At 43.1% G+C, this 14,768-nt stretch overlaps 1 protein-coding gene across 1 annotated transcript in view; it reads right to left on the reverse strand.

Annotated features, from left to right (window-relative positions):
• The window catches only part of LOC128743474 (tetratricopeptide repeat protein 28), a 29,995-nt gene extending 15,500 nt beyond the window's left edge, over nucleotides 1-14,495 (reverse strand). The window contains exons 1-3 of the mRNA XM_053840066.1: nucleotides 14,454-14,495; nucleotides 10,334-14,337; nucleotides 10,121-10,260 (exon numbers count right to left, since the gene is read on the reverse strand). Coding sequence (XP_053696041.1) covers nucleotides 10,121-10,260; nucleotides 10,334-14,337; nucleotides 14,454-14,495 — 4,186 coding nt within the window. The remainder of the gene's footprint in view (nucleotides 1-10,120; nucleotides 10,261-10,333; nucleotides 14,338-14,453) is intronic.
• Between the last annotated feature and the right edge of the window lie 273 nt (nucleotides 14,496-14,768).

Below are 14,768 nucleotides of genomic sequence, written 5' to 3' on the forward strand. Positions count from 1 at the left end.
CGGTGATTGTCATGAAATTGCGTTGGCACCAGTCGTAAAACTTGTCAACCCTTTTTGGCAACAACTGACAGTCTGTGAGAGCATTAATCGTCCAGTCCAGAAAATTTTAAGATCGTCTGCATATAAAAGTTTGCAATCTCTCGGTAACACTTGGCAGACGTTATAAGAATATGATAAATAACAATGGTGCTAAATTGCTGCCTTGTGGGACACCTGAGGGATAATGAAATTCATCTGATTCAGTTGATCCTAATATGACACGATTCGAACCAGCAAACAAGGTTTGATGACACACCCAGGCAATTGAGTTTGGCAAGCAGAATATGGAGGTTGACTCTATAAAAGGCTACTTTAAGGTCGGTGTATATCGCGTCGACTGGATGTCCTTGATCAATGGAGGCGAGGCACAGTGATGAGAACTGGACTAGATAGGTAACGGTAGACCTGCCAGGACCTGTTGGCTAGGCGCCAATCGTTAAACACATTGCTGAAGCGTTTGCAGATTCTTTGGGTAGAACTCAAAGAGTCGGTATCCAAAAACATGGTTGACAGAAGACCACTTTCTTTCTGTTTCTCGTTGACAAACGACCAAAAACGTTTGGGGTGGTTTTAAAAGGTTTTTAAATTTGCTTCATTACCAGTTTTATTATGGTTTTATAGCTAGCTACAAGTGAGTTTTGAGTCGACTATCACAAACATCGCTAGTTAATAGTTGTCTCAACCATATTGTACACTTTATTATTCGTTTTGTTTTGCCACACTTCTGTTTTCCAAAGTATGAAGGTCTGTGCCTAGCGGCACAAACGAGGGACGTAGAACTACAAATGCACGTTCAATTCGACTAAGCTTGATACATCAAATTAGTATAAGTCTGAACGTCGTAAAGAATCTTCGTCCTGTCACATTTTTTATAAAAATAAAGGAAAAATGTAACGAGAACCATTAAATGCAAGTGTAAAAACTGGAATTAGTGTAAATTCAAGAACGGTTGTATACAACCACACTGTTTGTGGTATGGAAACATCATTATCGCTACGGCAAATCAGCACTACTTATTCCGACCAATCACATAGTGTGGATTTTTAGTTAGACAATGGCTAACATTTTACAATTATTTAAAAGTTTGTTGTGAAAACATATAATCTACTGTATTGTAATGGATTCTTCGAAAAATTTCCAATCGATTGATACCAATATCTCTAGAATCTATTGAGGGATGACTGAGTTATAAACGTGCAAACTATAACCACTTTTCGTTGCATGTTCCCTTTTCGTTTTTATAAAGTGCACCCCAATATAGAAATCAAAGAAGTAGTCCTACTTCAAAAGCAAATTGCGCAGCACACTGAAATCATTCACTTTAAAAACTTTAGCTCAGAATTCACTCAAAGCAATAGTAAAACGGGGACCAACTGGTATTAAAATGTCACGTATTGTTTTAGGTAAAAGTTATACATAGTTGTTATTTTATGCTAATGTTTTACTGGGAACGAATAGTCTACATCAAATCCAAGCGACCCACTCATTTTGCCTTCATCTTTGTTTGATTGACGAAATGTTCAATTTCGTTTCTTTCATACGGCCGTGGTTTATAAATATAAAGAGATTGTTGGTAGTCGCATGCATGTGAATTATTCGAAGTAAAATGTGTTTGCTGGTATTCTATTTTTGCTTATTTCTGTACCGAAAACCAGGTCTCTGACAGGACGTCATAAGAGGCTTATCAGAAACTAAAAACAGATCACTAACAGGACGTCATGCTTTCGTAGCAATGAGTTGTATTCGCAGTCACCTCACTGGTCGACTGCTGGACTGCTCGAATGCTCAACTGATTGACTAGACTGCTCGACTGGACTGGTCGATTAGACTGCTCGATTTGATTGCTCGACTGAACTGCTTAACTGAACTGTTCGACTGAACTGTTCGATTCTACTGCTCGACTCAACTGCTTGATTGGACAGATCGACTTGACTGCTTGACTGAACAGCTCAATTTAACTACTCGAGTGGACTACTCGATTCGACTGCTTGACACATTTGCTTGACTTACTACTCGACCCGACTGCTCGACTTAACTGCACGATTGAACTGCTCGACTGGACTGTTCGATTCGACTGTTCGATTCGCCTCTCGACTCAACTGCTCGATTAAACTTCTAGATTCCACTGCTCGACTGGACTACTCGACTCACCTGCTCGAATGAACTGCTTAACTCAACTACTCGATTGGACTATTCGAATCGGCTGCTCAACCCGATTGCTCGATTCAACTGCTCGAGTAGACTACTCGTTTTGATTACTCGACACAACTGATAGCTTGATTCAACAGCTTGACTAGACTACTCGACTTAGCCATTCAACCCGACTGCTCGACTGCTTGACTACACTGTTTGATTCGACAGCTCGACTTGACTGCTCGACTTAACTGCTCGACTGGACTACTCGACTGAACTGCTTGACTCAACTGTTTGACTTAACTGCTCGACTGAACCGCTTAACCCGACTGCTCGACTAGACTGCTTGACTGAACTGTTCGATTCGAGTGCTCGACTAAACTGTTAGACTAGACTACTCGATTCAACTGCTCGACTGGACTACTCGACTCAACTGTTCGATTGAACTGCTCGACTCGACTGCTCGGTTAAACTGCCCAACTCAACTGCTTGACTTCTGATTGATTCGACAGCTCGACTTAACTGCTCGATTCAACTACTCGACTGGACTACTCGACTCAACTGCTCAACTGGACTACTCGACTCAACTGCTCGAATATACTGTTCGACTGTACTACTCGATTCAACTGCTCGACTCTACTGTTCGACTCGACTGCCAGAATGAACTGTTCGACTAAACCGCTTGATCCGACTGTTTGACTAAACCATTCGACTCGACTGCTCAATCACACTACACTACACTAGTTGAACAGTTGACAACTTAACTGCTCGATTAAACTACTCGACTGGACTGCTCGACTGGACTGCCCGATTTGACTGCTCGACTTGACTGTTCGACTCGACTGCTCGAGCCAACTGCTTGACTCGATTGCTTGATTCGATTGCTCGACTCGGCTGCTCAACTCAATTGCTTGTCGCGATATCATATGGTCGGTGTTAAATCAGACCGGACCAAGTCGCAAAATTTTAGAGAACAAGTTAGGCCATTGCAAATCATTTCCAAAGTTTTTGTCACCCCACACCCCCTTGAAAATTGGCTTGAAAAATCGGGGGGCAGAAAAATAATTTGTAGGATATGAGTCAATTTTTTTTTATAAAATCAATTGTCTGTGGGCTCTACAGTCTGAAAAACTCGAAAAATGAGTGTACAAGTTGAGCTAACGCTTCTAGCACGAAACAATAATGGAAATTCAAACAATGGAATTTCCGAAAATCGTCCAAAAAAATTTTCCTTCGTTTTTGTCTTTTTTTCGTAGATTTTTGCATAGAAAATAATAACGTATATATTATAAGCAAGAATAGATTCGGTTTTCACGTTTAAGCTTTAAATAAAAATACTTAAACCCAAGTTTTTTTTTGCTCGAATAAAAAATTCACTTTGTTTTTTTTCGCCCCCCCCCCCCCCCCCTTCGGTGGCCGAACACCGGAAGGACAAAAACTTTATAAAATATTTGTAATGGCCTTAATGATAGCAAACGATCAGTTTCTAAGCAACATTTTACTCTAATCGGACTACATAAATGTTGCAAACAGCCAGAAGTTTTTATTCAGTCAAATGAAATCCAATACAACCATAAAAACTATTTGTTTCAGTTTCAGTTTCCGGCTATGACTCTTTTATGAACAACATCGTAGAGCTATATTATGCAATATAAGAACTCAAAGAACTAATACAAAGATTAAACATCTTCGCAAACACTGGCCAATGGAATGTATCCGCAGTTTTCTGAATTCTGAACAGACATTTATATTTTCCGGATCGTAGATTCGGGTTCAACTAGGTAGTATATTACTGGCGTTAATATTATTTTTGTAGTAAATAAATGTTGGGCCTGTGAATAATAGTTGAATAGACGTTGCCATTTGAACCAACTTTCGAAAGATTCTCTTGCAAAGTTTGATTTAAGCGTAACATTTTCAAAAAAAAAAACCGGCACGACAGCAATGATTAATACCGCAATAAAACCCATATAAAATTCAAGTAACACCAGGTGGCTTTAGAATTGTTACTTGGGAGTCGTTTTAACCTTTTAATAGACAATTTCGCAAAAATGATCGGATCAAACAAATAATTTTTTTTATGTAAATTTAGTCAAACAAAGCTTGACCGGTAATCAACTAATCGTTAACTAGCGAACAGTGCGTTCGTTATGATTTAAATGTAGTAGCGCTTTTATTAGCTTTCGATAAATTAAAGTGCCACCAAAGTTTTAAAAATAACAGCAAACATAAGCGTACGATTTTTTTTTGCAAATTGATGAAATTGACAAAAATAATTATCTGAACGAACGCTAGAGGTTTGTTTGTTTATTTTTATTTACGACCCTTTAACCTTTTGGTCATTCAGGTCGATGCGAGAGAAAAAAAAATATAGCTTACTAATTAGAGCTTATAAATAATTTTTAAATTTTTAAATTTCCTTGTGTAGGTTAGTTTCTTTTAAGAATTTGATTAAATTGCTAAGCTGGTTAGTGTCGTCACTCAAAACTTTTTCAAGAGAGGCATCCAGGTGATTGTTCTGCCTTGCTGCATCATATTTTCGACATTCAATCAGCATATGTTTCACTGATATCTGTACACCGCAAGTTTCACAGGTCGCGGGGTCTTCTCTCTTAACAAAGTGCCCGTGTGTGACCAATTCTTAGTCTGGTTATGACTCGGTTGAAGTACCTGTCGTTGGAATATGAGGAGTTCCATTCGAAGGGTGTATTTTTAATTTGTCTAAGCTTGCTTGTGCTGTTGTTCCAATCAGTGCACCATGAGGAAATTAGTTTGGAGTGTACTAAGCGTTTGAAGTCTTCGAAAGGGATATTTGTTTCAACCGGTTGTTTTTTTGCGGCGCCTTCCTTTGCTAGTAGGTCTGCTCTTTCATTACCGGGGATATCTATATGTGCAGGTACCCAACAGAGCTCTGTGTTTCCCTGTTTTTCATTTAATTTTTCTTTTATTTGTATTATCCACGGGTGGTAGCAGTTGTTGTTCGCGACCGCTTCCAGTACACTTTTGGAGTCGCTAAATATGACGTTTAGATTTGATGAGCATATTTCTATCGCTTTGATTATTGCGTAGGCTTCAGCGCTGAAAATTGATAGGAAATATGGAAGACTGATAGAGATATTTGTGTCACTGGAGTATACACTGCAACCAACGCCTTCTTGTAGCTTGGATCCATCTGTGTATATATGATGGAAGTGATTGTACTCTGTGTTACATAATTCCATGAAACGGGCTTTTTTTGCTATCGGTGGGAGTTGTTCTGTATTACCTACATTGACTCTTCCTAGTTGTATTTCCCAGTTTAGAGGTTTTGTTGGGTCTTCTTTTTCTATTGTTAGCTGAGGTATAGAAAGGCTGTTTATCAGATTTGCTGCTCTGCTGATAATATAAAAATCTGATTCTAGTATGTCACTAGGGGCTAGAGGTGCGAAACAGCTTACCAACGGGTTTTCATTTTTTATATCCATGCATTTTTTTCCAGTATAGTTGATCTATTGTAATATCGCCTGGGTGTTTGCTGTATGACCTGCACTGCATTTCTTTTTGCTATAATCGCTATTGAGTGAGCGATATGCTTATTAAATTTTATGCGTGCTTGCGTGTATTGGGGTTTACCCTTCCTTCAAAGCTTAATCTACTTTACCCACTTATTCCTCGCTGCCAGCACTATCCCATATTATAGCCGTCCCTGGCGAGGACTCATTCGTACCTCTGACCAGTACACTTAACTATAGGAGGGACATTTGCACTGTCAAGAGGCTTCAGAGGGTAAATATAGAATTCAGCACGAAGGAAGGGTAAATGGAGGGGCCTGAGAATAAACCCATGCTAAAGTCACTTGACATCGAATGGCTTGATTCTACTAAGATTCGAACCCACGACCACTCGCTTGTCAAAGCAGACTCGGTAACCTTGCGGCTACGGAGCCCCCCCCATGCATAGTGGACTCTCGGAAAAGTTAATCGATTGGGGATTGGCTGGGTTAACATATCAGAAATATTAACTTTTCTGAGTAGTCTTAAAAGTTATTGAAACTAGCTGATTGCCCTATTACTCGGGCCCCTTTGTCAGTCAGTCACGTGTACATCTGTTATTGCAAATTTTTTATAATATAAAAAACAAAACCATTTTCCTTCATTTCGATGTATCTACTCCCTTTGTCAGTTCCTCTCCCGTTATCCCGCAGCCACTGGTAAATCTGTCTTCTTCTCAGTAACCCCTATAAATGGACACAAAGCTTTTTTTACGTTTTTGCACCTCCTCCTTGTTGATGACCACCCTATTCTCCCATTCAAAAATCCAGCCACCTGTACAACTGCTATCATTTCAAAAGCAAAGAAAAGGCACCCCTTTATCCATTTGAACCTTCCTCCTCCTTGTAAGAAATCACCTTCCTCTTTTCTCAGTCCCCCTGCGCTGATTCATTTATGCCAAAAGACATGTGTTTGACTAACAACGTTCAACGAAGATCCGTCCAGACGTTCCGGAGTTACGGCGGAACATACATTCGTAATCACGTTCCTTCTGGCCCTCCCCCTCCATCTTGTCGGCTCCTTCCTGGTCAGCTACTTCTTCTGTCACGCAGCTAATTATGCATCGGTTTGCTCTATGAAAATCCCTTTAACGGAATCGAAACAAAGGGTTTTTTCGTACCGTGACCGCCCCTAATTCTGCGCAGCTCCTAATTCTGCGCATTTTTCTTGATATAAGTATTTTTTAACATTGTGCATAACTATGATCATTGCGTTATTTTTTTATAAATGTCTGCTGAATATTACGTCATTATTCACAAACGGGCCATAATATTTGAGAGCGAAATAATTTAACGTGAAACTGAAAGTATTTTATATGGCAGAAAACATCGTCGTTAGCACCAACGCTAAGATTGTCCTGCTGGAAAATCAACAAATTCATGATCAAAATTCTTTGCAATGATCAAATTACCCAGCATAATTAGAAAGAATAATTAGTTTTAGTCATGTTTTAGACAAAAAGAGTGATTGCATGCATTGCTTTCTTTAGAAAAATGCGATGCAATAATGCGCAGATTTAGGCACATATTTTTTATACATGTTCCAAATTCTGCGCAGTAATGTATCCTACGGAGAAATCGCGAAAGAATACGCAACCTCACCCTAATGACTGAGGTATAGAGGCATGAAAATTCAAGGAGAATCTTTAACTTGCATTGATTGGAATCCTGTGCTGTGTCTCGGGGTTCGAACCTACGAGTGCTAATTCATGAAACCATGTCTTCTATTTTTTTTAATGTCCAACCTCATGGGGCTGTCAGAGAGAGGGGAAGTGGTTTCTATATGAAAACACAATTTTTAGTATTAGTCTAAAGTGAAATGTTCAGTATGCAGAAAACCCGAATTAATTAGCCCTTCACGTTATCGAGAATAAAATATTTAAAATGAGGCAATCAAAATGATAACAATATTCCTTTGCCACCCGGACAGCACAAGAAGGCCGGATCATGGATTTAATTATGGTAATGGCTAATGCCGGATTTTTTGGTGTGCTTTCATCGTCCCAAGATATAAACAGCATGGCAGGAGTATTTATTTTCACTTTTTGGGTGCGCAGAATTAGGAGCAAACATGCGCAGAATTAGGAACATGGGCAAGAAAGTGCGCAGAATTAGGCACCGTGGATAAGTTTACAAAACGAAAAATATACTGAATTGTTGGTCGACTTATAATTCCCATATTTTTTAGCATATATTATAGACCCTAACACTACACGTAGCTGCTATCCACGTTGTTAATTTAAATCTAAAATACTTAGAATAGCGGAAGAATCATGAAAATGTCTTAACTGCGCAGAATATGGTACGTTCACGGTATATCCCTCCACGGTGGATCCCACCTCTTTTCTTACAGTCACTTGCACAATTGAAATCAGTCTTAATGCAGGAAAAACGCAACCACTGTTACTTATTTCGACCTCCCTCCCTTGTTAGTGAGCCTCCCCTTTTGTCAACCCCTCAGTGCTGATTCCCCTATGACAAGGAACATATGTACCGAATTTAGTGCAAAATGGGTCAAGGCGTTCTGGAGTTATAGTGGAACATACAAAGCCCCGCTCACTTTTATATATATATGGATGCTAATTACAAAAGCGAAATATAGATTCTTGGATATAGAATAGGGGACAGTAATCAACAGTGATTGAGGCAGCGGGAACAGTAAGACAATGGGATTAACTTCTCCATAAAGCATTCAAGATTCATCACATTTTCCTGGAAATAGAAGTGTGTGAGTTTACACCGCATAAAGTGGTTTGAGAAAAAAAATTTTTTTCAATATATTTAAAAAAAAGTCATTTGAACGGGTCAGAGTAATGCAAGCCTTTTCAGGTGTGTCGTAAAAAAGTGTCGCACTACAGACGTATCTCACCTGGCACCTACAAATCTCTTCTGTACGCGTAAAAGAGGCACTAGTACAGTAAAAGCCCTAAAACATCACTATGCGTCGTATGTCATCAACACGATATTATCTCCCATTTTATATGCTTTAAGTGTGCCTGAGTGAGCAATCTTTTTGAATAGATAGCTGAACCAAGAGTTATGGTGCTGAATATAATTTCCCAGCAATTTATGCAACTTAATAACCGTTAAGTTTCTGTCAATAAGCGTGATACGAAGTGAACCAGCACAGCACAGCGATAACGCACAAATTTAATTATGCTCCGAATGTCGTGTCGATTTCTATCTCAAATAGCAAGTAAGACGGTGTTCAACAAAAACCACTTTCACCGCTAATGGTTTTCCAAAAATAAAATAAAAAGTCACGAATTTTTTTAATTTCAACTCATGAATGCATGGTCAGAATATTTTTCTATTGGTACCAAAATACCAAGCAAACTGTTCAACATATTCTTAAATGAAAATAAAAAAGGATCTCTAAGGTCCTAAACGGGCGTAAGGTAATAACTGAAAAGTGCGTAATTTGTGAAGAATGATGAAATTGGAAGAGCGTAATAAAGCTTGATTTTAGACTATAATACTATAGAAGACTTTAGAAGACGGCTTAGTTGGACATCACATTCAATTGGAAATTCAGAGTTGTGGGTTCGGGTTTGAGAGGTTCGTCCAAATTATCATCATTTTTAATATTAAGCGTTTAGGTACCTACTCTTCCCAAATAAAAGTTAAATGGTATGAGCACGTGTCAATAAACGAAAACGCATTTACCATCAGTCTTTATTATCTCTAATTGCTGCGAAACTGCAAAAATATGGTTGCAAATTTAGCATTTAGTAATTACTCAAAAGCTTAAGAGTAATAAACAAAAAAAAAATAATTGAATTTTGTGTAATCGTGAGTACAGCCACTGTACGTTTAATTTTTTTTTTTTAATTTGCGAAATTTCGTTGCGAAGTTATTAGTGATGGCTTACCTATTATTTGTTCTAGCAAGCCGTGATGAAAACTATTTACATATCAAGTATGAAAAAGTATTAAAAAAAAATGCGCTGCGTTTTTTTTCTCCAACAGTTGATTGCGTCTCGCATCACATCGTTCAAATCACTGGGTGACTTAAATGCTTGTAAAAGCTACAAACCTCTATACGTGATGTTTAAATAATTTTCGCAAAAAAAACTAGATTACTCATAAGCTCCAATAATTAACGGGAAATTAGCAGTCATCAACTTTTCGTCGGAAAGCCCAATTTCGGAAGCAGTTTTTGGGACCAAAACAAGAGCTCTGGTTTCAAAAACATATTCATTGCATTTTTCTTGCCAATGTGTAACACAGCGAATATATTTTCATGAACAAAATTTTTGTTTCAAACAGAATTTGCAGAATCGATGACGACTAATTTCAGCTTAAGTGAGATCAGTGTGATTGTTGCAATCTTAAAATTTTGTCAGGTCAATATTCCTTACTGCGAGAAATTGATGAATGTGGATCTAGCGTATAAGAGAGAATAAAGGCAACTACTTACTTGTGCTAATGTCCGGCAGTAAATCCTCGAACGGCGCCAGTAGCAGATTGTACAACACATGCAAGCACGAAGGTCCTTGCCACGGGGGTAGCATGTTGGATCGTCTGGACCGTGTCGATCCCTGTAGGCTTCCAATGGATCTGAAATCAGGAGATGACCGTTGTTAAAATCAAAAACTTTTGATGAAACAATCTCAATTCTCTTTCAACTTACCTAGTAGATCCTTGCAAGCTGGCAACCGATCCGCCGACACTTCCCAAGCTAAACAGTGAGCTCAACGAGTAGTTGCTTGAATTGAGCAGATGATTCCGATTGACCATCCTCAGAAATCCTGCCCGTTCGTTGGCAAAATCATCGATCAGGTTTTCGTTGGAGGATTTCCATCCGCTACCGTCACCCTCCTGCAGCACGTTACCGGAATTCACTCCCAAATTGTCCCTCACAAAGTCGATGTACTGACCCAGTAGAGTTTCGGTACCGTCTCCCCCGCCACCGCCGCCCGTTGTCGGGTTCGTGTTTGTGTTCGGTTTTTTCTTCATCTGCAGTGCCTGTTCGTCTATTTTTGCAATGTGAAAACGGACGATCCGCTTCTGAGGGGACAGGAACCAGGCGTACAGTTCACTACCGGCCAAACTGTAGTAGATGATGTTCGTTTTGCTTTTGTTGACCGTGTCGAAGATGTACTCGCTGCAGGTTAGAAGCGTTTTTCGGTTGTTTAAAGAATTTTCCGCACTCTGGTTGGAGTCGGCACCCATCCGGGATCGACACCGTTCGGCAGCCACCAACGCTTCTTCGGTTCGGCCTAGGTTGACCAAAATTTTCTGCAAGTTTTGGTAGCAGGATGTTTGTAGATCGTACAGATTTGTACGCGCCTCCGGCGTTACCTGATCGCTTCGGATCGATTCCAAAATTTGTGCTGCACTTTCCATTTGCTGTCGGGAATTGTCTTCGTCACCGGATACCAGTAGGGACAGTCCCAGCCGGTACCGAATTCTAGCTTCGTCTTCTAGTTTGTTCAGTGATTGGACGATGGCAAGACCTTGCCGCAGGAAACTTACCGCCTGCGGTATCTGTTCCATTATGTGATACACTCTTCCCAGCGAAAGGCAGGCGTGGGCCTTCGTTAGACGGTCAGTCGTTAGTGATAGCTGTTTCTCGTAGAACCGAACTGATTCCTTAAAGTTTTTCAACGATTCGTAAACGGAACCGAGGTTTCCGCAAGCTCTAGCTTGCAGCACGGCATGATTCATACTTTCACACAGTTCCAAATCTTGCTGATGCAATCGGAGCGATTCCTCGTAGTCTGCCATTTGCAAAAACACTGCCCCCAGGCCACTGATTGCGTCGGACGTTAGCGCGCGATCGCCAAGCTCCCGCGCGATGTCACGCTGATGCTCCAAACAGTTGATCGCTTGTTCGTAATTACCGAGAGCACTGTGAATACTGCCCAAATCACCGTACGCGGCTGCCTTTGCTTCCGGATTACCCAACTCGTGGGACACAACCAGTCTCTTCTCCAAACACACTAAAGCTTCCTGTAGATTTCCGACTGATTTATAACAATTTCCTAAACCACGGTAAGCACGTTCCTGATCGCGAGGACTTTGCAACGCAATCGACAGTGCCAAGTGTCTTTCATGGCACTTGATCGCTTCCGCATGATAGTCACCCAACGCATCGTAACAATCACCTAAATGCCCTAGCGCTCGCGCGCGGTCATGCTGCGCCGTTGGCGTATTCACCTGCTCCAGAGTTCCCAACTGTTGCTCGAGATATCCAATGGCATCCTCATAATGGCCCATATTTAACCGCGCAATTCCCAAATTACCGAAAGCTTGCGCTTCCACGGCAGAGTCCTGTAATTCCTGCGCCCGTTCCAACTGTTCCTGATAGCACTTGACTGCGTGGGTGTAGTTTCCGAGTGCCATGTGCACCGCTCCAAGATGTCCATGAGCACGGCACTCGCCAGGCAGGTCGCCCATTTCCTGTCGCAGCGTAAGCTCCTGCGTGTGATAGCCTAGGGCTTTGTCGAATTTTTTCAACAGTCGATGGGCTAGGCCAAGGGCCCCGCATGCTGCCGCTTCCATGCCTCGCTCGCGAGCCTGTCTCGCCAGCGAAAGCTGTCGTTGATACATTTTGATTGCCTCGTCCACGTCTCCCATCCGGATCAGTACGTCACCGATGTTGCCTAGGGCACGGAATTTTCCCGGCAGATGATTGGTCATGTGTGCGATTGCTAGAAAATATTTTTGACACTCCAGTGCGCCGGCCGTGTTGCCCAGAGCGAGATGGGCCAAGCCTAGATTGCAGTAAGCTCGGCCCATGTTCATCTTGTTCTGGAGGTCCTTTGCCAGGGCTAGATCCTGATCGTAGTAGCGGACCGCTTCGCGGTAATTTCCGATGCAGTAGTGGGCGTAGCCCAGGAAGTGGCAAGCTTTTCCTTCCGCAGCGACGTCGCCTAGCTCTTGGGAGAGCATTAGATACTGTTCGTAGTAAGGGACGGCTTGGGCGAATTCCTGGCGGGAGCTGAGGCAGTTGCCCAAGTTGAGGAGAGCACAGGCTTCGCCTGCCGTGTCCTTTAGCTCACGGGCGATGTTGAGATGAGCTCGGTAGTGCATGAGGGCCATATCGTGTGCGCCCAGTGCCTGGTAGGCCACCGCTAGGTTTCCGTGCGTTGAGGCTTCCGCACTCCGATCGTGCACTTCTTTGCTAATGATCAGTTCCTGTTTGTGGTATTTGATTGCTTGCTCGTAAAATCCGGCCGCCGAGTAGGCATTACCGATGTTACCGTAGGCACGGCCCATGCCGGCTTTGTCCTGCAGCTGACGGGCTATCGTCAGATGAGCTTGATGAAGTTTAAGGGCGGCATCGTGCTCACCCAGCAGTTGGTACACGATGCCCAGATTCGAACAGGCACGGCCTTCACCGACTTTATCACGGGCGGCTAGCGCCATTTCCAGCTGCTTTTCATGCCACCGTTTGGCTTGATGAAAATCGTGACCGCAGCGAGCGGCGTGACCGAGTCCGGCATAGGCCCGCGCTTCGATGGCGCGATCGCCGAGCTGTTGGGCTATTCGAAGGACATTCTCGTGGTAGGTGATAGCCTGGGTGAAGTTTCGTTTGTAGTGATAGCTGGAGCCAAGGTTGCTGTAAGCGCGAGCTTCCTCCACTTGATTGCCGAGTTTTCGCGCCAGCCGAAGATGCTGCGTGTGACAATCGACGGCGGAATCGAATTCGCCCATCGCCAAATACACTGCACCGACATTACCGATTTCGCGAGCCTCCTGCAGCCGATCGCCCATTTGTTTCACTAACTGTACACACTGTTTGTGGGAGGCAAGCGCGTTCGGGTAATCTCCGATGGCCGTGTAGACGTGCCCCAAAGAGGTCAGAGCAGCGGCCGCTGCTTGTGTGTCTTTACACTTCATCGCCAGCACAAGCTGATAGCGATGGGACGTTAGAGCTTCCTTGTACGAGCCCTGGCTGAAGTAGGCGGAACCAAGATTTCCGTGGGCACGACACTCGCCCGCTGTGTCCCCAAGGCTTTTGGCCACTGCTAAATCCTGCTGCATGTAGGCGATTGCTTTATCCAACTGATTGAGCGCCCAATGGGCAGAACTGAGTGCACTAAACACGGAACCCCGTAATTTCAACGAACACGATCCTATCCGAAGGGCCGACTCGAGAACGGTCACTGCCGAATGATACTGACCGGCACCGAGCAGTTCCTGTCCCACCACTGATATCACTACGAACGGCGATTGATCTAATTTCATTGCTTTCAACTGTTGGAACGTTGGCTCGAGGGCATGGCGCAGAGGGCTTTTGATCGATGCTTCCACTAGCCCGGCCAGCAGCTGTTTAGAGTTCGGGTCCTGAGCGAGACCCGAACTGAAGGCCGCCAATGCTTCACCATAGCGGCCGAGACACTGAAGGGCTACTCCTTGCCGAAAGTATGCTTTCGGCCACTGCGGACACAACTCCCGTGCCCTGGTGGCATCCTGCAGAGCCAGCGCGAACTGACCTTGCTTGAGCCGAGCCGCCGATCGGTTACTGTAGAGGATGTGATTGCTCGGATCCAACGATAACGCGTCCGTATAAAGCTGCACTGCCGTGGTGAAGTCCCCATTTTGGCAGGCAGTGTTCGATTGGCGCACTTTCTCCAGGAATAGCGCTCGATTGGCGGCCGGTAGTTCCGGCGTGCCTTCCGGTTCGTTCTGAAAAGTCCACAAAAACACGCAGAGAAAGAAAATACGAATATTAGTGCACAATGGACGCGACAGGTAATTATGGGGTTCGCGTGCTTGTCTCTTTTGGAACTAGGCTACGGTACCGAAAAAATAAACTCGGACAGTTGAAATTTGTGTGCCCTCATGGAACGGCGACGAAGAAAGCGACACGAGAGCGAGCGAGGTAGACAGAGGGTGAGCGAGATGGCGCGATCGCGGCGGTAAACGAGTAGCAGCAGCACGGACACGACGTGTCCGCCTTTCGCGTACGTCCGAACTAAACTGACTGATCGGAGATCGCGCGAGAAGCAAGAGCTCCCGCAGTGGTCGATCGTGATCCGCTTTTGTGCTCTTCCATTCTCTCTACCTTTCTCAGCTCGTCGTTCGTTCTCTCCCAGTCGCTCTCACTCTAGCTGTGT

The sequence above is a fragment of the Sabethes cyaneus genome, chromosome 3, assembly GCF_943734655.1.
Source record: "Sabethes cyaneus chromosome 3, idSabCyanKW18_F2, whole genome shotgun sequence".
NCBI classification, from domain to species: domain Eukaryota; kingdom Metazoa; phylum Arthropoda; class Insecta; order Diptera; family Culicidae; genus Sabethes; species Sabethes cyaneus.